This window comes from Megalobrama amblycephala, linkage group LG11 (genome assembly GCF_018812025.1).
Source record: "Megalobrama amblycephala isolate DHTTF-2021 linkage group LG11, ASM1881202v1, whole genome shotgun sequence".
NCBI lineage: Eukaryota > Metazoa > Chordata > Actinopteri > Cypriniformes > Xenocyprididae > Megalobrama > Megalobrama amblycephala.
The window spans coordinates 34,362,503-34,390,136 of NC_063054.1; the positions used below are offsets into that span (position 1 = coordinate 34,362,503).

Below are 27,634 nucleotides of genomic sequence, written 5' to 3' on the forward strand. Positions count from 1 at the left end.
TAATAAATGCACACAAATGCACAAGTGTATATGGGAGAGACAGAAGCAGCACCAGAGCCTGCATGCGTCAAAGCGGGACGCTCCTGGGGTGGCCCTTGTATCGCAGTGTTAATCATCTGTCTAAACTGATTAGTTTCCTAATTGAACAGCCGAAACTACCCGTGCCATTATAGGTCATTTGTCTGGAACGGCAGGGGAACGCTGCAAAAACACTCTCGAGCTGTTTTGTACAACAATCCCGAGCCCCTGTGAGCGCCGCGGCTGCGGCTTTGCTTTAAAACCACAGGCTCTGTATTTACAATGATGCATCATGGGATTTGTTGTACTGTAGGGCACCAAACCCCCCTGAAGGTGTTTATGCGCACACAGGGCTCGTTTTACATATCTATATTATCATCTAGACACAATATATTAAGAAAAAAACATATTCCGGCTGCTGGCAGGGAGCTTTTATGAGCATCGGATGAGGTGGATTTTGTGAGCACAACAAAAAGAGAACATTACGCTTCTCTGGATCGATTGTTCCACATGCTGTTTTTCGATATATAAGGTTACGTCGTCCATCACACGCTTATTTCCTGCAGAGTTATGCCATCATTCCTCCGGTCCCTGATCATTAACATAGATGCACGTTCATTTATAACTGCAGCTTCCATTTCTCCACGTGTGGCTCTCGTAGCAGGGTGTCCAACGCATGGCCTGAGGCCGATCTGTCTTAATGAGACAAGGAATCCTACAAAAGATTCTGTGTTTGCCTGCATGTCAACGGCCCAGTAGCTTGTCTTGACTCATTCCCCGCGACGGACTCACAGGGAGTCTGAACTGCGCTGGATAACACAACTGTCATTTCCAAGCAAACTGATCAGTCTCACTAGTACTAGTGTCACTTGAATGTTTAAAATGGCATTGCGAATGGTGGATGCGCTTTCCGACTGAAATCACAAAGTGCTCCAAAAAACACACACAAATAACAAATAACAACCAACTCGGATAATGGGGTCAACATACATAATATTAAACACACACAGACACACATGTTTATTTTTATATTTATACTAACAGGCTGTTGAAGGCTTGAATCTGATTGGTTGAGGAATGTTCTAAGGTGTGCAATTATTTTCAGGGAAATGCACGGCTAAAGTAGTTCCAGGCAGGTCTTGACCGAATTACATGTCCATATCACTTCGCCAAATGATTTCAGTTATTTCAAAGGTCCTTACAGCCTCTAACCACAAAAGAACCAAAACCCACAATGACACTGGCCAAGCCAATGAATATAGTAAACAATAGGATAAAAAAGACAAATTATTTCCACAAAATTGCATTTTGCTATGTACGGAAAGCACATAACTCCTTCTCCTGCTCTCTCTCCCACTAATACAGAACGAACACACTCACACAGAAACACAGTATTGTCAGTGCTGCTCTGATGATTTTATCAGTAAAATAGTTAAAAGTTACATGACATTTCTGACTAGCGAGGTAAAAACGCTACTGTTCTTGAAGCAGATAAACTTATAGTTTCTTTATTAGTAGAGAGACGCTACACTGACGAACACTGTTGAGAGACGCACAGACTCAGGTAATTCACACATGCTTAATCTCTCTCTCATAACTGCATTAGTCTGCTAACAATGGCTCAAGCTTCCGTAACTACTGTAGCTCTAAAATGACATTTTGGTATTAGCAATGGAGGCTTGGGATGAGATGCATAAGAAATTAGTCCTACAAACAAGAGCGTTTTAAAGGATTGGTTCACTTTAAAATGAAAATTACCCCATGATTTACTCACCCACAAGCCATCCTAGGTGTATAAGACTTTCTTCTTTCTCGAAGACCTCGAAGAACAGGCGAATCTCAACATAACACCGACTGTTACGTAACAGTCGGGATCATTAATATGTATGACCCCAATATTTGCATATGCCAGCTCATGTTCAAGGCATTACACAAGGGCAGCCAGTATTAACGTCTGGATCTGTGCACAGCTGAATCAACAGACTAGGTAAGCAAGCAAGAACAATAGCGAAAAATGGCAGATGGAGCGATAATAACTGACATGATCCATGATATTATGATATTTTTAGTGATATTTGTAAATTGTCTTTATAAATGTTTCGTTAGCATGTTGCTAATGTACTGTTAAATGTGGTTAAAGTTACCATCGTTTCTTACTGTATTCACGGAGACAAGAGCCGTCACTATTTTCATTTTTAAACACTTGCAGTCTGTATAATGCATAAACAACTTCATTCTTTATAAATCTTTCCAACAGTGTGTAATGTTAGCTTTGGCCACGGAGCACTATCAAACTCATTCAGAATCAAAACATCCAAATAAATACTATACTCACATGATCCGTCGCATGCATGCAGCATGCATGACGAACATCTTGTAAAGATCCATTTGAGGGTTATATTAGCTGTGTAAACTTTGTTTATGCACTGTTTTACAGTTGAGAGCTCGGGGGGCAGGGAGCAAGAGATTTAAAGGGGCTGCGCAGCCTGAATCGGTGCATAGTTAATGATGCCTCAAAATAGGCAGTTAAAAAAATTAATTAAAAAAAATCTATGGGGTATTTTGAGCTGAAACTTCACAGACACATTCAGGGGACACCTAAGACTTATATTACATCTTGTGAAAGCACGTTCTAGGGCACCTTTAATAAAGGCCTTCTGAAGCGAAGCGATGCACTTGTGTAACTTGTATTTAACAAGTTATAAAGTAAAATATCTAGCTTCCACCAGACCGCCTTCAGTATTCAACTTAGGAAGAAAGTGTATCGTCTCTCGCATTTCAAAAAGCTTACACTACGTCCTACGCCTTCTGTATTCAACTTACTAAAAAAGCGTAACTGCCGTCGCATCTGTATTTCTTAATGATATAACTTGTTAAAATAGGAATATTTTTCTTACACAAATGTATCGCTTCAGAAGGCGATGCGTTTTTATTTATTTATTAATATAACTCCGATTGTGTTAATCAGAAAGAAGGAAGTGAGTAAATCTTGGGGTAATTTTCATTTTAAAGTGAACTAATCCTTTAAGGACAAAAACCTGACAAATGTTTTGAAATACAACATCTGAACAATGTCTTGAGTTGTGGTAACTGTAGTATAAGTGGAATAATTGACTCCGGTCCAATAAATTATTAGAAAATAATGCACACCTGATTCAACGGCCCATCATCAAGTATTCCTTACATATATTAAATATTAATATAAGCATTTATATGGATGGATGGATGGATGGATGGATAGACAGACGGATAGACAGAAAAACAGATGAACAGACAGACAGACAGATAGATTTTAAGAATTTCAAGACATAATCAGTGGTGTTCTTTTCCATTCTGTTAGGCTCCATTCAACTGTTTTTTTTTTTTTTTTTTACACAAGAGTGGGTTTTATATGATATAACGCCTCCAAAGAAATGTGTCTCATTGGGTAAACGACTCAAAACTAGATTAATTATAGAGGGCTTCCTTAAGGCTGACTAGTCATTCAGACAACCCACTGACTAGTCAATTATAAAAATGCACATCCTGCACACACACACACACACACACACACACACACACACACTGAATACATTCACTCGCACTTCACAATACAATCTGATGATAAATTGCCATTTCAAACCCAGTGAGTGAGTCAAATCCGTTTGTGTTTGTGCAGTTTTGTATTTGCCTGAGAAACAACATAATCCTTTTACTCCTGAATTCTGTCACCGACAAAAATCCTCCTAAAAAATCTCTGCAGCACACTGAATTTTTACAGAGGTTGCCATCTCAAGTGTTTGAGAAAACTGCAGCCAACATGCTGGCACCAAGGAACCAACTCTCCTTGATCAAATAAATATTCATGTCTGTTTTGGTGGCAATTGGGGCCAATGTCTCGCAAGTCTAAAAATATGGGCTCAGTCTTCAATCTGTCTTGTTCTGTTGCAAAATGTAGCATTTTTAGGCAGCTGCTCACTGAGAAACAATATATTTTGAAGCATGCATCTTCCCTTCTGAGTGTGACAGAGCAGCGCCACTGGCGTCTTTCCCAAAACAGCTGTCGGCCTTAAACACCACATGTCACTGGCAAAGACTACACTCCCCTATTTCAATCTCAAAGCCGTATTTTTATGCTAACAATATAAATCAGCTCAATGGCTGTGAAACAACCCCAAGGCAGCCTTGCATTTCTTAAACTTTTAGAAGTTTGAAGTTTTTGTTTTAAAAAAAGAATACGTTAACGATTCCAGTGATCAGGCTACAAGGACTGAAATTCTAATCTTTCAATCAAAAAAGGAAGACAGACTAGAAACAGATAAATTCATGGTCAGAGATGTGTGATCACCTTTTAGATGAAACGAGAGATTCGATATGAACTAGAAATCTGATCTTATGAAAAAGGGCACATGGAAGATAGAAGCACATACTGTTACACTAATGAGTCCTTCTCTGCCAGACTTTAATATGGATTTTATTTTTGTGCCATAGATTAAATGGATGTGAACTAATGGTAAAATGTAGCAACACTCATTTGTCAATGGATTTGTAAACCGCACTGCCTTTCCTTTAATATCACTGAGCACCTTTTGATACATAAGCTTATATTCTACTAAATAGAAATCACTAATCTAATGCCGGGTTCAGACTACACCATATTTTTGTCGCTGTGTCAGATTGTGGGATTTTTGACTTCTAAAATCTTGTTGTGTCATGGACAAGAAACACGTCAGACTATACGTTGCTACCAGACCATTCATCGCTTGCCGTCTTTAAAGGGTTAGTTCACCCAAAAAAGAAAATTCTGTCATTAATTACTCACCCTCATGTCGTTCCACACCCGTAAGTCTTCGGAACACAAATTAAGATATTTTTCATAAAATCCGATGGCTCAGTGAGGCCTGTATTGCCAGCAAGATAATTTACACTTTCAATGCCCAGAAAGCTACTAAAGACATATTTAAAACAGTTCATGTGACTGCAGTGATTCAACCTTAATGTTATGAAGAGAAGAGAATACTTTTTGTGCACCAAAAAAACGATAACGACTGCCGATGGTGCGAAGGCTCCTTTTGTATCTGTTATGGTTCTTCTTCTTCTTGCGCTCATGAAGTCTATGGTAGCCCATAGAACCACATGATAAAAAGATGTGAAATTTGGCACTCAGATAGAGGACACTCTAAACGTTAACCACAGAAATTTTGGAGTCTCTACCTCAATACCTCTAACACCACCAACTGTCCAAATTTGCACTCATGATCAAGCTAATAACTTTTGAAGTTTAAAGGCTAGAAACAATTCTTTTTTTTTTTTTTTTGATTACTTAGCTAAAGCCAATTTGATTAATTTTCTGTCATGAAAATCTTTCAAAAAGCTGCACAACAGTGACAGTCTGTGACTGGCTAAACAGAACATTATAATCAAAATACTGTAATGATGTAATCAGAATTTCCATCTGTCTAAATCCAAGTACATACAGTGCCCTCCACAAATATTGGCACCTTTAGTAAATATGAGCAAAGGTGGCTGTGAAAAAAAATCTGCATTGTTTATCTTTTTGATCTTTCATTCAAAAAATTCATAAAATTCTAACTTTTCATTCAAGGAAAAGAATTGAAAATGGGGGGAAAAGCTCATTATGAAATAAATGTTTTTCTCCAATACATGTTTGCCACAATTATTGGCATCCCTAGAAATTCTTCATAGTAAAATATCTCTGAAGTATATTCCCATTCACATTTAAATTTTTTAGCACACCAGGGTGACTAGGAGCATGACTTCCTGTTCCACAGGAGTACACATATGTGTAAACACAAAGGCCAAATCCCCTTAATCATTTATCACAATGAGAAAAAAACAAATAATATAGTTCTGATGTGCAGCAAAAGATCGTTGAGCTTCACAAAATAGAAAATGGGCATAAGAAAAAAGCTAACGCACTGAAAATCCCCATTTCCACCATCAGGGATATAATTAAGAAGTTTCAATCAACTAAAGATGTTAGAAATCTGCCTGGAAGAGGATGTGTGTCTAAATCATCCTAATGTGCGGTGAGGAGGAAAGTTTGAGTGACCAAAGACTCTTCAAGGATCACAGCTGGAGAATTGCAGAAATTAGTTGAGTCTTGAGTCTCAGAAAGCCTAAAAAAAAATTATCAAACAGCACCTCCACCAGTTGTTCAGGAGGGTTTCAAGAAAAATCCTTCTTTGCACATCCAAAAACAAACTCCAGCATATTCAGTTGTCAGACAAGACTGGAACTTCAAATTGGACTGGCTTCTAAGGTCAGATGAAACTAAAAAAAGAGCTTTTTGGCAGCAAACCCACCAGATGGGTTTGGTGCACACATGGATAAAAAGTACCCCATGCCCACGGTTAAATATGCTGCTGGATCTTTAATGCTTTGAGCCTATTTTTTCTGCTGGAGGTCCTGGACATCTTGTTCAGATACATGGCATCATGGATTCTATCAAATACTAACAGATACAAAATCAAAACCTGACCACTTCTGCTAGAAATCCAATAATGGGCAGTGGTTGGATCGTCCATCAGGACAATGATCCAAAACAAACATCAAAACCAACACAAAAATGTGTCACCGAGCACGAAATGAAGCTTCTGACATGGCCATCTCAGTCCTCTGACCTGAAACCTAAAGAAAATGAGTGGAGTGAACTGAAGAGGAGAAGCACCAACATGGAGCTGGAATCTGAAGGATCTGGAGAGATTCTGCATGAAGGAATGATCTCTGATCTCTTCTCAGGTGTTCTCCAAACTCATCAGGCATTATAGAAGAAGACTCAGAGCTGTTATCTTGGGAAAAGGACATTGCAATAATTGGGTGGCAATAATTGTGGCCAACATGAACTAGAGAAAAACATTTATTTCATAATGAGCTTTTCCACCCATTTTCAATTGTTTTACTTAAATGAAAGGTTAGAATTTTGTGAATTTTTTGAATGAAAGATCAAAAAGATAAACAATGCAGATTTATTTTCACAGCCGCCTTTGCTCATATTTACTAAGGGTGCCAATATTTGTGTGAGGACACTGTATTATTTTACAGACATAACTTCATAGATTTAATACCACTAACCAGACACAATTTGCTACATTTTTCAGGTGTACTGGTGCAGCCTTTGACTCCTGAAAGACATATAAAGCCAGCCAATCAAACTGAAACTGTTTAATTTCTGTGAGCTATTGCCATTTCATGTGCAATATGCATGATAATGGTCAGTGAATGGACTTGAGGGTGAGACAGTTTTCCAAATGGACAACAGCCAAATGAACCCAAATCGGTCAAATGAACCCATAATGAAACATTGTGCTGAACAGACTGTGCAAAGTGTTCTTAGAGCAATCCACACTCAGAACTATTTGATGGGAACATGTTCCATCTACCCATTTAAAAACAGCCAGGAGCACAAAGAAAGACCCTCCAAATCTATGGTAGCACAGAGCGAGGCCAGATAGGGTGCGCTCTACCCTCACGCTGCTGCTAACCTTGCCCACTGCACTTAAGCACAATGCAGCTGTATTAAGAGAGAAGACTCTTCACGCTGCTGCTGGTGTGTGCTGACCCATGAAGGATCCGCGCTTCTTTAAAAGGATGTAGCAGCAGGAAACAGAGCTGAAACCGCCAGGGAACCCAAGTTCTCTGTCAACCAGATCTTAGAACTAAAGTCATCCGATGTGCTAATTTGGTCAAGAAGGTGAAACGCGTGAGTGAATAAATCAGCTGACCATCAAAGTCAAGAGAACCAGGGCGCTTTTAGTTAATTAAGAAAGTGAATGGAATTTATTGAGCTGGGAAACAGACAACCACCAAAGTCATGCACTACCGTTCAAAGGTTTGGGGTCGGTAAGATTAAAAAAAAAAAAAACTTTTTTCATTAAAAGGTGCCATCGAACGTTTTACAAGATGTAATATAAGTCTAAGGTGTTCCCTGAATGTGTCTGTGAAGTTGCAGCTCAAAATACCCCATAGATTTTTTTTAAATAAATTTTTTTAACTGCCTATTTTGAGGCATAATTAGAAATGCGCAGATTCAGGCTGCGGCCCCTTTAAATCGCGCGCTCTCCGCCCCCTCCCGAGCTCTCGACTCTATCACTGCATAAACAAAGTTCACACAGCTAATATAACCCTCAAAATGGATCTTTACAAAGTATTCTTCACGCAACATGTCTAATCGCGTAAATATGGTATTTATTTGGATGTTTACATTTGATTCTGAATGAGTTTGAGGCTGTGCTCCGTGGCTAACGGCTAATGCTACACTGTTGGAGAGATTTATAAAGAATGAAGTTGTGTTCATGAATTATACAGACTGCAAGTGTTTAAAAATGAAAATAGCGACGGCTCTTGTCTCCGTGAATACAGTAATAAACGATGATAACTTTAACCACATTTAACAGTACATTAGCAGCATGCTAACGAAACATTTAGAAAGACAATTCACAAATATCACTAAAAACATCATGTTATCATGGATCATGTCAGTTATTATTGCTCCATCTGCCATTTTTCGCTATTGTTCTTGCTTGCTTACCTAGTCTGATGATTCAGCTGTGCACAGATCCAGACGTTAATACTGGCTGCCCTTGTGTAATGCCTCGATCATGGGCTGGCATATGCAAATATTGGGGGCGTACATATTAATGATCCCGACTGTTACGTAACAGTCGGTGTTATGTTGAGATTCGCCTGTTCTTCTGAGGTCTTTTAAACAAATGAGATTTATATAAGGAGGAGGAAACAATGGAGTTTGAGACTCACTGTATGTCATTTCCATGTACTGAACTCCTGTTATTCAACTATGCCACGGTAAATTCAATTTTCAAATCGATGGCACCTTTAAATTGATCAAACGTGACAGTAAAGATATTTATAATGCTATAATTTATTTCTATTTAAAATAAATGCTGTTTTTTAAACTTTCTATTCATCAAATACATTTGAAAAATCACAGTTTAGGACCTAAAGTATCAATGCAATGCAATAATGCAAAAATTCCAATCAAATATATCAATATACGATTGTATCGGTAGAGTACAGTGAAAACCCTGCTGATAAAAATAGCCTAAACCTGGCTTGCTGGTCTTAGCTTGATACCAAACAGTTTGGTTGGTCCAGTTTTGTTGGGTTGGTCAGGCTCAGAGAGCAGCTAGAACAACTTAAACCAGCATAGAACCACCAAGTCATGTTAAAAAATATAAAAAGAAAACATTTGCTTAGACTGATATAAACAAGCCTTAATTTACAGAGAAATAAAGCAACTGGATTGCACTATTATGTAAGCGGTGCCTTCCACATGGTACATTAGTCTGCTATAGTTCTCACAACAGGAGAGCTAAACCTGCTTCAATGCCACTGCTTTAACTGTGCTTTGAGCAGTTACATTTCAAAAATGCATGCAAAGTCTAACGTAATTGGCTCTTTTGCATCTTAAGAGACAATTGCAAGTTGCATCGATGTGGAAAGTAAATTGCACTCATTTTATAGAGCTCATAAAAAAAATCAAATGAGCTTAGAAAGCCAATCTAAACCTAGATTAAAAGCTTCATTAAATGTGAAAATTGCTCAGGGAATATGCAACATCTGTTTCTGGACTGACAGAGTCTCGTCCAAGGTTATCTTGTACAAACAACGATTTACAGCCTTGAAAACCGTCAAGAATTCACAGCAGGAGACTCTCAGAAACCGGCATAAAAGTTTGCAAGGTAGAGGGCCTGATTATGTGACAGTTGTTTCAGCACTGAATCCGCGACCTTGGAGATGCTTTCATACCGCGGGCTGTTACTCGGGAGGTTTTAACAATGTCTCGCTGACATGTTTGTGGTCAAAATCAAATGCAATTCCCTGGAAAAGATATTTCAAGACATTCTCAGGCATGTTCATTAGTTGCAAACACACAAGAGAAGGGAATCGCTTACCTTTCGGATGACTCGGGTCCGTGAACTCGTACTTCCCCATTCCAACCGTACGGAGCATCTGAAGCCCGTTCGGACTTTCCTGATTTCCAGAGGCCGGCGTCGGCTGAGTCGTCGCTTGCCCGTTCGTTAGCGGCAATGCGGCGGAAGGCAAAGTGGGAGGCTGTATGAGCGGGTGCGTCATGTGACCGTTTCCCACCACGCTCTGAGGGGCGGGGTGGACTACCTGGCCGGCCGACGTCAGGGGCGACGGGGTGATTGGCGGTTGGCTGGTGACGTAAGGCGACTGGTTCTGTAGGTTGAGGACCAGGCTGCCTGGCTGTTGGGAAGAGAGGGGAGGAAGTTGGAAGTGTGCGGTCATAAGCGGATGGTGCGGGGGGATGGGCGTCTGGATGGCTGGGGTCACGCCGATGATGGGAGACTGGACGGACACTCCTTGGCTGTAGATGGGCGGCTGTGGCATCCCGTACGAATGAGCCAGCAGGCTGGGCTGACTGGCCGCCACCACCGGAGGCACCCATGGGGGCCCTGCCGAACAAGAACAGAAAAACCAAGTCAAGGACAACCAACGTCACATTTGACATTCAGCCGTACACTTTATTTGTTGGAAACCCACGTGAAACTCGTTTACTATTATTATATGGAACCACAAGGTGATGAGTGAGCTATCATCTTTCTACATCACCCAAGTCTGCTTCTGTTGCCATAGCTAATTTCCCAGCACTTTGGATAAGAAAGTGTCCACTAAATGACAAATATCCAAAGACCAGAAAAGAAGGAACTTTTGGATGTTATTTTGAGGAGATTAATTTAATGTCTATGTGAATTGCTGTTCATATTACCTCTGTAATGGGACCAATTTTCAAGTGAAACAGGATATTCAATAAGGAAAATAAAACAGGCTCGGTATTGTGAGAGATATTTGGCTGTCATTAACATGATTCAATAGTAGGGATGCATTATAAGGCACATGCTCTGATAACAATAGCTTTATAGGATTATACATTATTTGAATAATTGGTGAAAAAATAAATCTGTTCAATCTGATTCTGTTGCATAGAACCGAATAAAGAAGATATTGATATTTAATATTATTATATTTCCTGTCCAATTTTAGTGTTACTTTCAATAAATGCGTATATTTATCATATAACTTTATATTTATCATATAATCCTGGTTTCCACAAAAATATTAAGCAGCACAACTATTTTCAACATTGACAATAATAAGAAAATCTACATATCAGAATGATTTCTATATGTAATGATGCTTAAAATTCAGTGAAAGCAGAACTAGCGTTTGGTTCAGGGTGTGGGATTTCCTCATAACAACTCCATTTTCTACTGTGACAGGGCATTCAATGGAAAATATTTATTTCTTTATGCATTATTCATCTTTTGAGGGTCACATCAGAGTTATTCATCAATGCAGTAATTCAGCAAGGTTATGACAAATAAGTGTACGCAAGAAGCAAAAACTTACTTGCTTTATCATGGTAAAACTTACCAACATTATCATTATGAAAGGCATTAGACAAGGGCAGAATGTCTGGATGTGCATAGCTGAATCAACAGACTAGGTAAGCAAGCAAGAACAGCAGCGAAAAATGGCAGATGGAGCAATAATAACTGACATGATCCATGATATCATGATATTTTTAGTGATATTTGTAAATTGTCTTTCTAAATGTTTCGTTAGCATGTTGCTAATGTACTGTTAAATGTGGTTAAAGTTACCATCGTTTCTTACTGTATTCACGGAGACAAGAGCTGTCGTTATTTTCATTATTAAACACTTGTAGTCTGTATAATTCATAAACACAACTTCATTCTTTATAAATCTCTCCAACAGTGTGTAATGTTAGCTTTAGCCACGCAGCATAGCCTCAAACTCTTTCAGAATCAATGTAAACAATATAACAGTATATAATACTCACATAATCTGACGCATGCATGACGAACACTTTGTAAAGATCCATTTTGAGGGTTATATTAGCTGTGTAAACTTTGTTAAGGCACTGTTTAAGGCAAGCGCGAGCTCTGTGGGCGGAGAGCACGGGATTTAAAGGGGCCACAGCATAAATCGGCACGTTTATAATGATGCCCCAAAATAGGCAGTTAAAAAAATTTATAAAAAAAAATCTATGGGGTATTTTGAGCTGAAACTTCACAGACACATTCAGGGGACACCTTAGACTTATATTACATCTTTTAAAAACATAATCTAGGGCACCTTTAAAACATCTTCTTTTGTGTTCCACAGAAGAAAGAAAGTCTTATGGGTTTGGAACAGGTGAGTAAATTATGATCATTTTTGGGTGAACTACCCCTTTAATTTTCAGATTTAGTCTTCAGTTATTGTAGCATTTTAAGCACGAGGACACAGGATTGAAATCATATTGTTACCGTTTACCGGACAGCTTACTCACAATGCAACATGGCAGATTTATCTCAAGAATATGTGCTCTTTGTGGACCTGCGCCCTTCCTCCTCTGCTGCAAAAATAGCTCCTCAACAATGATGGTCCATACCACAAAATACACCAGGCGGGGAAAAGATTAAAAAACATTAATCATGATATTGGCCTTCACCGCACTAAAGTCTGAAGAGACAGGAAAATACTAGCGGGAATAGATTCGCCGCAGCCTGAACGAGGTACGTGCATAATTCAGAACAAACTAAAGGATAGCTGCGCTCAATTTCAACCACCATGGACACGCTAACAAAGGAAAGTCCAATATTTCCTAGTCTATTAGACACAAAAGTGCCATTAACCAAAAAAAGTAATTCCCAGACCATTTTATGCGTTTTCTGCAGATTTGTGCACCACAATCAAGTCTTTTGATGAAAAATCTATCATTAGATTATTAAAGAAATAAATAAATAAGAATGAAACTCAATTATAGCCCTAGCTTCAGCACTGAAAAGCTAATGAAATTAGCAGAATGGATCCTAGTGTTGATTGCTCATATAATTACAATGTTCATGGGGATAAAATAGTTGTTTTAAGAGTGCTTTTGTCCTCTCAGAAGAGTCTAGATCTCTTTTTTCCCCAAAGTTAAATCAACCACTAATTCTTACATTTGATGGATTTAAATTAAAGTACAAATCGACGTCATGCAAGAGCCCGGTCTTTGTGAAACTTTGGGAAAAAGTTTTTCCGAAATGACTTCACCGTGCGCTGCTAACCATAATGATTAATTAATTCCCGCAGATTTGCTATTGCTTTTTTGTCTCCGAGCTAATGGGACGCAGATCTCGGCGCTGTCGAACGAGAAGAAGTTGAGTGACATCTCACTTTGTGTTTTGGGGAAAGGTGCCGGAAGCGGGACCCTGTAGAGTTCAACACAATGCTAACGCTCCCTCCCTCTGTGAGACTGCGGTTCCTACTTAAACTGCACAGCGGGGGGGCCCCTGTGGAGGCCCCAGGGGGTTCAGAAAGCCCTGAACAAAACACATGCAACTGCCCTCCTTAACAGTGATGTCCAATTCCCCACGTATAATCACTCCGGAAAGGCTAGTTGGATCAACAGTCTGTCTTTATTACCGCCATAATTCAGATTTGATGTGAGGAAATGTCCGCGTGACGTGCATTACTTTGGTCGACCCCTTATTATCAGCTCGATTTTCTGCGTTTGATGCTCTTGAGTATTTCCCCATGCTACAGCATAAAGAATCTCGAGAAACTCCACACGTATAAGCCCATGTAAGCTCAATTGAACACCTCATATCTAGGTGTACGTCCATATTATAATTTAATGAAACTGAGACCAGTTCTGGATGCTGATTGGTCAAGAGTGCAGTGTTAATTTCGTTGACGAATAATTTGTCATAATTTTTGTCAACGGCATTTTTTCACGGACGAAAACGAGACGATGACTAAATAAAAAGGCCTTTTGAATGACTAAAACTATGACTAAAATCTACTCTATTTTTCGTCAACGAATAAAAACGAGATATCCAGTCAGGACTGCTGTAATGTGTGGAAGATGCGCACATTTGAAGTGTAACGTGCTGATCTAACCGCGGGAAACGCGGCGCTGTTGCGCCCTCTACAGGCTCGTCCAGCAGCACTTCAGACTGCTTCACAATTAATGAATAGCGCACATTTATGCCAAGCGATTGCTTATAAGCTAATGTTGATGAATTATGACAATGTTTACTACACGCTGTTTATATGGAAGTATGTTTTAGACGGATGTAAGAATGCATATTTTATCTCCTTCATTTGAACTTAAATGAGCAGACTGCAGACATTTCAGAATAAGAGTCATGGTGTATTTCAGGATGGTTTATAATTATTATTTTTTCCTGGTCATTATTGTTATTTTGTTTACACAATAAACTGCATTTCATTTAACTTAATTTCTGTTTAATTCATAGTAAGCTACTGTATCTTCTGTCACAGGAAGGAAAGACTAAGAACATTATTTGACACATTATTCAATATATTTTACAAGTATAAGGGTTATTATAGTTGAACCTAAAACCATACAAAATCTTAGCTGAACGTTAACTGAAATAAAAAATAAATAAATAAAAAATGTGAACTTATTTTTATTTCATCTAGATTCCAAGCTTTGACTTAACCTGATGTACTAAAATAACTAAAACCGAAATAAAAAACTACATAGATGTTTAAAAGCAAAAACTAAAAGACAAACACAAAAAATTTATAAAACTAAAATTACAATGAAAGCAGACAAACTAAAAATCAAATCTAATCAAATTTATTTTTAACAAAAACTAAAATAGTACCTCAATGATAAGTGTGTCAATCCCTGAAAAGCACTGAATTGAGCTCTTTCGTGTCTTTTTGACTGTGCGCTTTGGCGAGTAAAGTACAGTTGGTTGTCTTAAGTGAACAGAAACAGTTTGGAGAATATCAGATGTATATCAGTGTATTGGATCTGTGTATTGTTAGAGGAATGTTTACTTAATGCATTACAGTTTAACTAAGTTAGATTTTAGTCGACTAAATCTACTGTAGATCTACTAAAACTAGACTAAAACTAAAACAATTTCCGATGACTAAAATATGACTAAAACTAAATGCCATTTTAGTCAAAAGACTATTACTAAAACTAAATCAAAATTTGCTGTAAAAATTAACACTGCAATAGTGCATTCCAGCTGTGCTAACATGCCATCTGAAGTAGGGTTAATTGACGTGTGACAACGCTGGTAATACAGGTATTACTGTGGGATTAACTTTTTTGCACCTCACTTTCAAGTCACTAATTCGAATGTTATGAATGCCCATGTAGCCGTGCACATTTTACTTTCACTTTCAAGTTAGCGCCAATTCAGGGTGGCAATTGCTTTAGCTTTTACATTTTGCTTTGAAACCAAATCTTCTGCCATCGTCTTGTCAGTCAGCTCCTCACTCTCGTGATGAATGAAATCTGACTCCTGCTGCTGATCTGTGCTGCGACTCTCATTTGGCTCACGCTGCAATGAGCAGATGCGTTCAGTTTTTAATTGTAGTGTCTGTTTTTCAACTGAACTAAATGATTTTTATTACTATAAAAAATCTAAACGACAGCGGGGGGTGCCATAGTGGGCAAGTGACGTAACCGGTGTTGGGGCTGAACACCGGTAACATCGTCAACACCAACTACTGCAATAAGCCTAATCTGAAGACACACCTCTTCCACAAACAATTAACAAATCAATAACCATTAACTAAGGCATGTTGATTGTGATGTACTTTTGTAAGTTGTTTTGGCCAATAAGTAAATACACAATATAAATACAAATATAGAATATTCTATATAGAGAATCCTGGAAATGTATCACAGTTTCCACAAAAAAAGAGGCATTACAACTGTTTTTGACACTGACAATAATTATGATAAATATAAATAATAATGATTTTTGAAGGATCATGTGACACTGAAGACTGGAGTAATGGCTGCTAAAAACTTATTAGCTTTATATCAGAGGAATAAATTACATTTTAAGATATATTCAAATAGAAAACAGTTATTTTAAATTGCAATAATATTTCACAGTATTACAGTTCTTACTGCACTCTAAAAAATAAAACATTGGTTCAACAAAAAAAATATGTTAACGTTTTCCACTAGAATTTTTAACTTAAGCCAATTGGGAGAATTACATTAATTCAAAGCAATATTTTGAGTTGATCCAACATAACGTTTTAAGTAACGTGAAGACGTTTTTTTGCCACAATAAAAACTCATTTCCAAGTAACATGAACTTAATAATTGTCAACATGAATGCAACTATTTAAGTTGATCCAACATGATGTTTTAAGTAAGGTGAAGACGCTTTTTGGACACAATAAAACGCATTTCTAAGTAACATGAACTTAATAATTGTCAACATGAATGCAACTATTTAAGTTGATCCAACATAACGTTTTAAGTAAGGTGAAGACGCTTTTTGGACACAATAAAACGCATTTCTAAGTAACATGAACTTAATAATTGTCAACATGAATGCAACTATTTAAGTTGTTCCAACATAACGTTTTAAGTAAGGTGAAGACGCTTTTTGGACACAATAAAACGCATTTCTAAGTAACATGAACTTACCAAGCGCCGCTTGTCACCATGATGGGAAATCTCCAAAAACCCACATTAACAGAAACTCTTCTAAATTAGCGTAACAAAACACTAATTACTGCTAAATCTCCCTTACCATTAATCTTGTGCAAAAAACATTATATAACACTTAATTTTAGCATTTACTCTCCCTTTCAAGTGCCATGGGCAAAGCATGATGGGAAATATAAATCCCAGCCCAGTTTCACTTAAGTTCGTCTAAATGAAAAGAAGTGTTCATACAACTCAAAACAATGAAACACATTTACACGTCATCAGATTGTATTTGACATTAACAGAACTTAAAATTAAATACATTTTTGATTAACTGAAAATGTTAAACTATGACAAGTCATGATAGTATATCGAGTCAATAGGCATCATTTGTGTGTCATCCAGCTTAATAAAATAACAATTACAAGTAAAAAGTCTAACAGCATTTCAGAACTTGATTTTTTATTTCACAACCCTGAATTAGTTTTTAGAGTGTGTATCAAATACACATCAAATAAATGCAGCATTGGTGAGTGAGCAAAAGAGATTAAAAATCATATCGACTTAAACTTTTAAATGGTAGTGTGGCTATATAGAATTTTTTTATTTTTTTTTTATTAAGTGTGGACACTAGTGTATATATATATATTCAATACTATCACAACAATACTTGGGTGCTGATACAATATATATTGTGATTTTTAAGAATTTTTAAGAAACACGTATATATGTAGATATATATGTCTCTCCGTCCGCCATTTTTCATTTTCTCGTGCCCAATAGTAAGAGATATGACGTCATGTAATACTCACCGATACAACAAATATAACTTTCCTCTGCCTCATCTATAAGGACTAAAATGAAGCAATTTAATATGAATTAATTATAAATAAAAGTAATAATTAAAATCAATTCTGAAATTAAAAAAACGATTTTAAAATTTGCAATAGTTAGGTGAATAATTTTTATGGGACAATTTCATTTATTTACTTAGCAGCAGTTTTCATCCAAAATGACTTTTAAATGAGGAACACTACAACATAAGCAGCTCATCCATAGCAAACAGTCTGTATTTTTCATCAGTAGCTCAAGGAACAAATGAAGACAGAGGTACACATACCTGTGGTGTCACTCTCTCTGTGCTGCTTGGTGGGGGGCTCGTCGGTCTCCCACGGGGTGGACTGGTTGATGGGGGTCTGGCCCCATCTCACTCCAGGAGCCAACAGGAGACTCGGAGTCTGCGTCTCACCGGGAGAAAGACCTGCCGCCTGCAAAGAAAGAATACAAATGATGGAGATTAGACTTCATGACACAAAGCAGCTTTCATCAACACAGTATGATGGTAGTAAACCATTTAGTGTTGTCTAGTGGTACTTTTCAATCGGTGTGCACACCAATAAACGTGAATCAAAAAACACAGGTCCACACCAAATTCTTCAGTGTGAAACCACCTTAAACAACACAACAAAAAGAGAAATTACTACATAAATTAGAAAAAAAAAAATTCAAATAATAACCCTGCAGAACCAATCACTGTAGCTTCCCTGGATTAAGTAGGTCCCTATAAACCTCATTTTATGTTTTCACAGATTCATATTTCCATTTATGCCATTTATAGATTCTGATTACGTTCTATTCACGGTAAAGAAGTAATATTCTACCCTCATATCAATTTGAATAACTGTAATTAAAATATGTAAATGACAGTTGTGTGTGTTTATGTCATGGTTTTCGCTGTGGCGTTTGGTTTTCACGATTCCCTCAGCGTTTTCTGCATGGCTGAAATTATGAGGCTCTAATTACACATTGTGAGGGAGTCTGGCTCTTATAATCAGTATTTCCCAAGTTCTTAGAAGTACTCATGTCAGACTAGGATTGGTAATTAATTATTTAGCACAAGAGCAAGAAAACTAGAAGTGTCGAGGAGACAGTTACTAAATGCCTTCATTAAAATTCCTCCATTTACAATGTACCGTAAAATGAGATTTAAACCCCTAAAAAATATTAGAAAGATTAAAAGGCTTTATCAAATACTGTAATCACTGACTTTTTTTTTTTTTTTTTAAACATTTAAATCAACCCGAGGAGGTCCAATTAAATATTATACGAGTCATTTTATTTTACATTTATTTTATATGATTTGTCATTTTTTGTGACCGTTGACAATATGGGTCTGAATACAGTTTAAAACTCTCATTTATCTGATTTTGTTATTTTCTAGCAATTCACAATTAACTTTGAACAGACAATTTTATTTAAAACAAAACAAAACAAAACAAAACAAAACAAAATAAAACAAAATAAAATAAAATAAAATAAAATAAAATAAAATAAAATAAAATAAAATAAAATAAAATAAAATAAAATAAAATAAAATAAAATAAAATAAAATAAAATAAAATAAAATAAAATGTTGAGTACACAAAAATAAAAAGGCTAAATAAAATGACAGGGTTGCACATTTATTCTAAATTAAGCTGTCACTCATAAAATGATCCAAGCATTTTCACCTTAATGCTTGGATAACTTAATGTTAATACTTTATCAATCATATTACGTAGTGCACAATGAAAAAGCACAAATTGCACTGCAATAAAGAGCATTGAGGCACCCAAGTGTACAGTGTACTTTCACCCAAGTGAAAGTGCCAGCTAACTAAGATTGAACGATTGCTGATTACTTGGAATGGAGGAGCGGAATGAGGAATTTTGCAGGCTCAAAGAAAAAAAAAAAAGCCAAAAATAAAAAGGAACAACATTTAGACTCAAGTTAAGATTAATAGCAGAGTAAGTTTGGAGACTTTGCTTCTCTTGCTTTTCTTTGCTCAACTTTTATTGAGTTGAGATTTGGTGTCAAACAGGCAGGCGGAGTGACGGGGCAGCGGTGTGATCCAGGAAGATGTAAGAGGCGGGTTCCAGAGAGACGAGTTAACCCTGCATTGCAACCTCACCCTGCTCCGCACCCCTGAGTTAATGGAAAAGACCTCGTCATCAACCCTCTGCTCCGGCCTGCGAGTTTTCCTCTGTTCCATTATCCTCCCTGACCTGCGCTTTACTTCATCAATTTACCCATCATGCATCTCTGTCACCTCGGCCCAAAGCCAATTTGTTGTGAGGTTACGCTGCACGTTGACATCATCAACAAACGAAACTTCTCATCATGACTGGTGAGTGCAGATGCAAAGGGCTGACCTCCAGATGGTAAGTGCTGAAGCTTTCTGTCCGGAAACCAAGAGAAAGTGTGCATTTGTCTTAAGAGCTGCTGTAAAAATGCGTCGAGATCAATACATTTCAATACCCGGTGTAACGCGAGTCAAGTAATCAGATTACTTTTTTCAAGTAACCGGTAAAGTAACGCATTACTTTTAAATTTACAACAAAACATCTGAGCTATTTTTTCAAATAAGTAATGCAAGCTATTTTGTTTTCCAAATTATTGACTGACAGCTCTCCTGTCCTCATGTTGAGAGATATTGGGAGTAAGTGCAGAGGCGTTGTGTGCGCTGTGTGAATATGATGGTTATCCTAGACTAGTTCTAGACTAAATGTGAGCATACATTTCCTCATTTACTTCTTCTCCTGCATCCTGTTCTTCTGTATTCCAGAATGGCAGCACAGGTGAAAGGTTTGTTTGAGCTGCGCCCTCTACTGTACGGGCGTGAATTTGCATTTCCTTCAGCCTGAGGCTTATTCATTTCACTTTTGGTGTGAAAGGGCCTTTACATTTGCCAAAAATAGAACTTGTTATAAAAACAAACAAACAAATAGCCCAGCCCAGATAAGAAAAGTAACGCAAAAGTAACTAAGTAACGTAATTAGTTACTTTTAAAAGTAACTTTCCCCAACACTGTCAATATATCACACTAATTCTTGAGTACTGGAACAAAATAAGCTACAGAAATGGAAAAAAAAACATAATTTTCACTAAATGAAGAAATTATTTTGATTAACATATTGTTACTAGTAGCATAAACTTGTAGAGATGTACTAACCCCAAGCAATAACCCACACAAAGTCTACTTTCCTCCATAAAATCCCAATGGAGAGATTCAGGATGATAAAAAAGAACCTATTAGATTCTCTGTCCCTCCAGACTTTTTTGGCCACCTACATCAACTTTGTCCTAGTTCACGAAACCTGACAAACTTCATAAGATATAAAAGGTGCGAGACTAAACAATGCCGTTGCTGTGTTGCATGTGTTTATGGGTCAGGATTGATTTATGTCTTATGTTGACCGATTTCTACCTTATTTCATGATCACTACATGCTGCTCAACATGTATAAAGCATATAATAATTCTTTGCCTTTTCCATTTTTTCCTCCCTAGTGTTTTCTAATCCTCGTAAAAATGCATCATTTATGACGTGGTATTTTCTGCTGTAATAATCCTATGCATTTCCTACGACCAGCTGTCACGAAATGTTAAATCTTCCTCGCCCGGCTCGGCTTTTTATAAGCTCAATTGTATCAAAACACAATATTGCATATCAAATTTTCCTGCAGTCCTGGTGAGCAACGCATAAAATGCACATTTCAGACATTTTACAGGCATCTGCTGACATCGGTGGGGGTGGGCGATGACAGACATTGTAAAACGTGGTAGGACTTGAGTGTAGCCAAGCATTCTCTATTTTCTCACCATTTTAATTCATCTCTGGTTATACCAGGCCCCGCGTCCCTGGCGGGCCATTATCGCTGTGTGGCAGATGGCTTCCCTGACTCAACAGAAAACAGCCTGGGATAGCGCGTGTGTGCGTGTGTCCTGTGCAAAACCAAGCAGCCAAAAATAAATGAATAAATAAATAAATGCGCTCATGCTCTTCAGCACAAAGAAGTTTAACGTTTGTAGTCAGCGGCGGCCTGGGATTTTTCTGTTGCTCGCATCTAGTTACAGGGAAGATTGTCTTTTCTATTCCATAGGGAGTGAAGGACGCAGTAAGCACACAACATGCATATGATTCAAGACAAACAATGATATCACACGCAAGCAAAGACGCTCTCCGATGAAAACGAACTCTGTACAAATCATTTCTCATCAGGCTAATGGTGTCACATCACTCAAGAGTTTCCTCCATTAAATGCATTCACTGCTGCACATTATAAAGACGATAACTTCTACAATGTAATCTCTTAAATGTCATTTTTAATGCATGAGTAGGTAGCCCGACTGTATGGCACTTATAACGGGTCAATCACTCCTCGGACATTTGAAAAATGTAATCACTATGATTTTCCCCGTACAGGTACATAAATGAGGTACGGGGGACGTGTCTTGTTCTGGCAGGAGCCAGATCGGTCAGAAACGATTCCAAAAGGACCTTATCTGAGCACGCCGCAGCCAAGCATGGAGCTGAAGTAAATATCACCATGGTTACCCGCTTCTCGTTCGGCACGGCTGTGAACTACCTCTCTTTATAGCAGGCTAGCATGCATACAGTAATCCCGTACCATCCTGCACTGTGCTTAGCTGAAACGTAGATACATTCTCAGCGGAAAGTGGTCGACATTTGTCAAACAAAACCAGAAAAAACAAGCCAAGCTAACAACAACAATGCACTGGTGTAGTTTACAGCGAAATTGGCCACCGCAAGCCGATCGTGTTTTCACATCACGACAAAGAGCTTCTTTTTGTGTTTGAAGAAATAATGAATGTGATTCAAGGCCCTCTTCACATTCACAACTCCCCGGTTTTGTACGTCCTGCAAAGCTCTCATGTTACAGCGAGGCTCTCCACGCATGCCGGCCGACATGAAGAATACGGCTGTTGAGTGTGGCGAACACAGGGTCTTTTTTCAAACAAACAGAGGGGACCGGTGGTGATTCAGCACCAATAGATCTCTTTCCACTCCACCATCCTGTCCGGCGCTCCAAAGCACACCACACATCAACAGCGGGGGGACGGCAGACAATGGCCCTCTGTCCAGTGGGGGGCTCGAGGGCTTCTTTATGCCTCTATTGTTCTACTGCCTTGGGTAACCTAAGGACTCTTGATCAAACGAAAGCCAAGATGAATAGCAATGTCAAGCGCTTGAAGAACCAATTCAGTTTGTTTTTCGTTTCTTTCGCAAGGAGAGCTACTGTGTGTTTTAAAGGGCTGCGCCCACAATGACCTACCTGACAGCAACTGTGGAGCGTTAAACACGAGCTTTAGGATTACGACAACAACTAGTCTACCACAGCCAGGCATTTATTAGCATAGTCTCATTCGCTTTTCAACCTTATACTCACCAAGAATCATCCACTTAAACAGTCTGACCTTCAAGAAAGAAAGAAAGATATATAGGGCCAGTAGGGTCCTATGATTTCCGTGATGCGGAAAACGCGGACGGAATCGTGAATTTGTCAAATTTTTGATGAATAAAAAGTAGGTCAGTATACTTAAATCAAATCCCGATATAGACTAGTGTCTGTGAATATTAAACCTCAAAATAAGTATAATATGATATCCTGCATGCCGCCTCACTATATGAGGACACGAATACATGAATTTCATCTCTGAGAGTCACTATATGAGCATTTTACCATTTAATTTGAGAAAAACTATCGTCATATCATAAACGCACAAAAACTTAAAGGTCTTCCGTCAAAATAAAAGTTTGGTTTAATTTGAAGAAATTGTGAGAGAAATATATTACTATTGTAGAGTGTAGAATGTAGAATAAAATGTAGTAGAATGTAGAATAGAATGTAGTAGAATGTAGCTACGTCTAATTGTTAGATTAAAATCTCAATCACAGATCAAGTGTGGTACAAAGCATTCTCAGCCAATTTTATTAATTCGTCAAACAGAATGTTCCCATCAACACCGGAGGGATAACCAATATATTTATCAGGTAGCTGTGCGTTTAAACCGTACCCTTACAGACAAATCTTCCTGGACTAACTCTTAGAGCTCCATCCAAGGATAACACTACCTATTATGAGATGAGATCAATCAATCCTACCACCACAGGAAATCATTAAAAACAACTTACCTGTGATGAAGGATGACCTCTCAGTCCCGTGTTTCTTGGGAATATCCCGGACAAATTAATAAAATTGGCTGAGAATGTTTTGTACCACACTTGATCTGTGTCTGCTTGGTCATTCTCCCGAGATCTCGCGCTGCTGCTGTCACACATCACAGGGGTTGAGGCGCCCGTTTCTTAACTGATGACTGAGACTACAAATATTCTACCTATGATTGAGATTTTAATCTAACAGTAATAATAATACTAACACTAAGAATAAAAATAATAATAAAAAATTATTGAAACTATTTTTTAAGGAATAAATCAACCTTTCTTTCATGTTTTAATTTTAACAGTAAAGCTTTGTTTAATTTCATATGATTAAAAGATCAATTACATTTATGTTTTATGCCTTCATTTGATTGCCAGAAAAATTGAAGTACACAACACAAAAAAATACAAAACAAAACAAAAAGAAAATTTCATAGGGCCATATTATTGTAAGGCCCTAAAATAATAATAATAAATGTTGTTGTTTTCATGAATTCAATCAATTAGACATGCTTTTTGATTATTAACATTTGATTAAACCATTAAAATAGAATCCAGAAAATACAGAATTTGGTAAAAAAAAAAAAAAAAAGGAATTTGAGAGAGAGAAAAAAAAACATTTCATTGGGTCCTAAAAATGTAATTTTGGTTAAACTTTTAATAACTTGTTGTTAAATTGTATAAATTAAATGATTTCAATTAATTAGACATGTTTGATTACTAAAATTTAATGTAACCATTCAAATGGAATCCAAAAAAATTAAAAAGGAAAATAAAAACGGAATAAAGAAAAATTAAAACGAAAAAAAAAAAATAATTTCGAAAATAAAATAATAAATAAAATAGAATTTGGGAAAAAATAAAATGGATTTCATAGGTTTACAAAACAGGGCAAATTAGCGCGAGACCGAAATCCCACAAAGTGCCGACAGTAAGAAATAGACTCGCTGTTATATAGTGAGCAGTTCTAATATAGAGAGATCAGTCACATGGCATTTTACGGGCTCAAAAAATGTGGCCATGAAGCAAAGCTGGCAGCATTCAGGTCATGTACTTCCTAGGGCTGCTGGGTACCTGCCATCGAAATGAATGGCAATGCTAACGGATCGCTCTCTCCAGGTACATTACAACTCCTTGACTAGGACACCTTCTAAACAGTCTTATGCATACAGCGTGATAATATATATCTGTTGATCTCCTCCTGTTTATTTCTCTAGTCTCTCACCTTCCTCATTCACAGCAGACCACGAAAGGAGTGATTATTCTTAAACAGTGAGAGCTGGAGGGAGGTAGGCCACTCCATAAAGAGGTGGATGAGTGACTCAGTCCAGACCGGCAGGACAGGGCATGTGGGAGACATCTGCTCCTGCTGGCGTAAACGTGCTGTTCAAGAACATGTTATCTGAATGACATGTAGGAATGCTGCAAGAATGGGGCAGAAGCCATGGGAAAGAGAGAGAGAGAGAGAGAGAGAGAGAGTGTGTGTGCCAGAACCAAGAAGAGAGCGAGAGGGACAAAGAGAGAAAAAAAAGACTTGAGTGAATTAAAGTGCGATTTAGACAGAAAGAGGGTGCCGGGTCAGCAACAGGGCAGTAATAAAATGTTAATCACTCTCGTGCTTACCAGAATAAGGAAGTTGACATTGAGACATTAAAAAGCTGCACTACACTCCATTAACCAGAACTGCTGCATCTGCTCCCATCAGAATGAAATACAAAAGCCTTCCTGCATATTAACAAAATGTAAAAAAAAAAAAAAAAAAAAAAGAAGATTTATTTCATTTACTATAAAAAATGTGACCACACAAACTCGCTATCACAATGCTTGATGTGTTCTGTGTGTTATCAAGGTGTTACTATGCGGTAGCTAAGGTGTTTGATTTGCTGAATGGTTGCTAGGGTGTTCTTGGTGGAGTTGCTAAGGTGTTTGGCAGAAGTTGATTTCACCAAGTGCAACATGTTCCTGGATCAACATCTTTGTCTTTGACACCATCCTGGAACAACATTCTTATCAACCAATCAGATTTGAAGGACAGTTTATGTCAAGTTTAGTCTTACAACCAAGGTTAGATGCTTCTACATCAGTGTTATTCACCTATTATTTCCCTCTGATTTTAGAGAAAAGTTATGGGTAGGGTTTGGTTTAGGGGTCGGGATAGGGTTAGGACTAAATTTTTGGACAAGAAGAGTCCGAAGTTTTCGAAGAGTGCGTCTAACTCTGCAAAATCAGGACGTCCAGGTGTTGAAATGGTTTCTATCACATTGTAGTTGCTAAGGTGTTGGTGTGGTTTCTAGCAGGTTACTATATCTATTTGCTATGATGTTATGGATGGTTGCTAGGGTGTTGTTATGACATTGATGATGAGATTAAGTGGTTTCTTGCATGTTGCTATGTGGTCACTATAATGTTATGAATGGTTGCTAGGGTGTTGCTATGACATTGAGGATGAGATTAAGTTGTTTCTTGCATGTTTCTATGAGGTCACTATAATGTTATAGATGGTTGCTAGGGAGTTGCTATGACAGTGATGATGAGATTAAGTGGTTTCTTGCATGTTGCTATGAGCTCACTACAATGTTATGGGTGGTTGCTAGGGAGCTGCTAAGATGTTGATGATGAGATTAAGTGGTTTCTTGCATGTTGCTATGTGGTCACTATAATGTTATGGATGGTTGCTAGGGAGTTGCTATGACGGTGATGATGAGATTAAGTGGTTTCTTGCATGTTGCTATGTGGTCACTATAATGTTATGGAAGGTTGCTAAGGTGTTGCTACAGTATGACGTTGATGAGGACTTTATTTGGTTTCCAGCACATTGCTATATCGTCGCTATGATGTTATAGATGGCTGCTAGGGTGTTGTTATGACGTTGATAAGGACTTAAAGTGGTTTCTAGCATGTTGCTATATCTTTGCTATGATGTTATGGATGGTTGCTAGAGTGTTGCTATGATGCTGATGAGGACTTTAAGTGGTTTCTTGCATGTTGCTATGTGGTCACTATAATTATATGGATGGTTGCTAGGGAGTTGCTATGATGTTTATGATGAGATTAAGTGGTTTCTTGCAAAGTTGTTATATCAACACTATAATGTTATGGATGGCTGCTAGGGTGTTGCTACAGTATGACATTGATGAGACTTTAAGTGGTTTCTAGCACGTTGCTATATCGTCACTATGATGTTATGGATGGCTGCTAGGGTGTTGCTATGACGCTGATGAGGACTTTAAGTGGTTTCTCGCAAGTTGCTATGTGGTCACTATAATGTTATGGATGGCTGCTAGGGTGTTGCTACAGTATGACATTAATGAATACTTTAAGTGGTTTCTAGCACATTGCTATATCGTCGCTATGATGTTAATAGATGGCTGCTAGGGTGTTGCTATGTACACTCTAACTATGTAAGCTTTTTTCTGCCACATAAATAAATAATAAAAAAGGTAATTGCGACTTTTTATCTCACTTTTCTTCCTCAGAATTGGAATTTATAAGTCGCAATTGTGAGTTTATAGCTCACAATTTTGAGAAAAAAGTCAGAATTGTGAGATAAAAAGTCACAATAATCTTTTCCATTTTTATTCTGTTGCAGAAACAAGCTTTCATAAAAACACAAGTACACTTGCCTATTAAAAAAACACTTTTACATGCAACTTTTAAAACAAATTGATAAAATGTTGCATGTCTGGTAAGGGCATGGATTGTTTAAATCTCAAACTCACGTATGAGCCATTGTAGTAGTGATAGTGATGCCTGCTTTAGAAAACACCGCTAAAAAGTATTTTTCTGATATTATGGGACATAGTAAGTCCAAAATCCCTATGTCTACAATACTTTAATACTATTTAAGCTTTTGTCAAAAGAACATATTCCAGTTCAATCATTTTATCATCATTCAGCTAGAATGCTGTAACATCAGCTCATGTGCAAGATCTATTCTTCCCTCGTGTTCATAGTGATTTAAACAGATAGGTCACAACAAATCAACCCACACCTCATGCGCCTTGTCAGAAATATAACCTCTGTGGCCTTATTTCAGTGCAAGAAGCATCTCACGGTCCAGTGCATTTGGAAAAATATCAGTGTACACAAATTCAATGAAAATCAAAATTTCAATAACACCACCTGTTCACTGATTCTGCC

General features: G+C 37.7%; 1 protein-coding gene across 4 annotated transcripts in view; it reads right to left on the reverse strand.

Moving 5' to 3' along the window:
- LOC125278449 (kelch-like protein 29) overlaps nt 1-27,634 on the reverse strand; it is a 318,939-nt gene that overhangs the window by 138,692 nt on the left and 152,613 nt on the right. For 3 of the 4 annotated variants that reach the window (XM_048207641.1, XM_048207642.1, XM_048207643.1), the window contains 2 exons: nt 17,613-17,760; nt 9,933-10,457 (listed from right to left, as the gene is read on the reverse strand). In XM_048207641.1, coding sequence (XP_048063598.1) covers nt 9,933-10,457; nt 17,613-17,760 — 673 coding nt within the window. Of the gene's footprint in view, nt 1-9,932; nt 10,458-17,612; nt 17,761-24,719; nt 24,744-27,634 lie in introns of those variants that run through there. The other variant, XM_048207644.1, reaches the window with a different exon arrangement.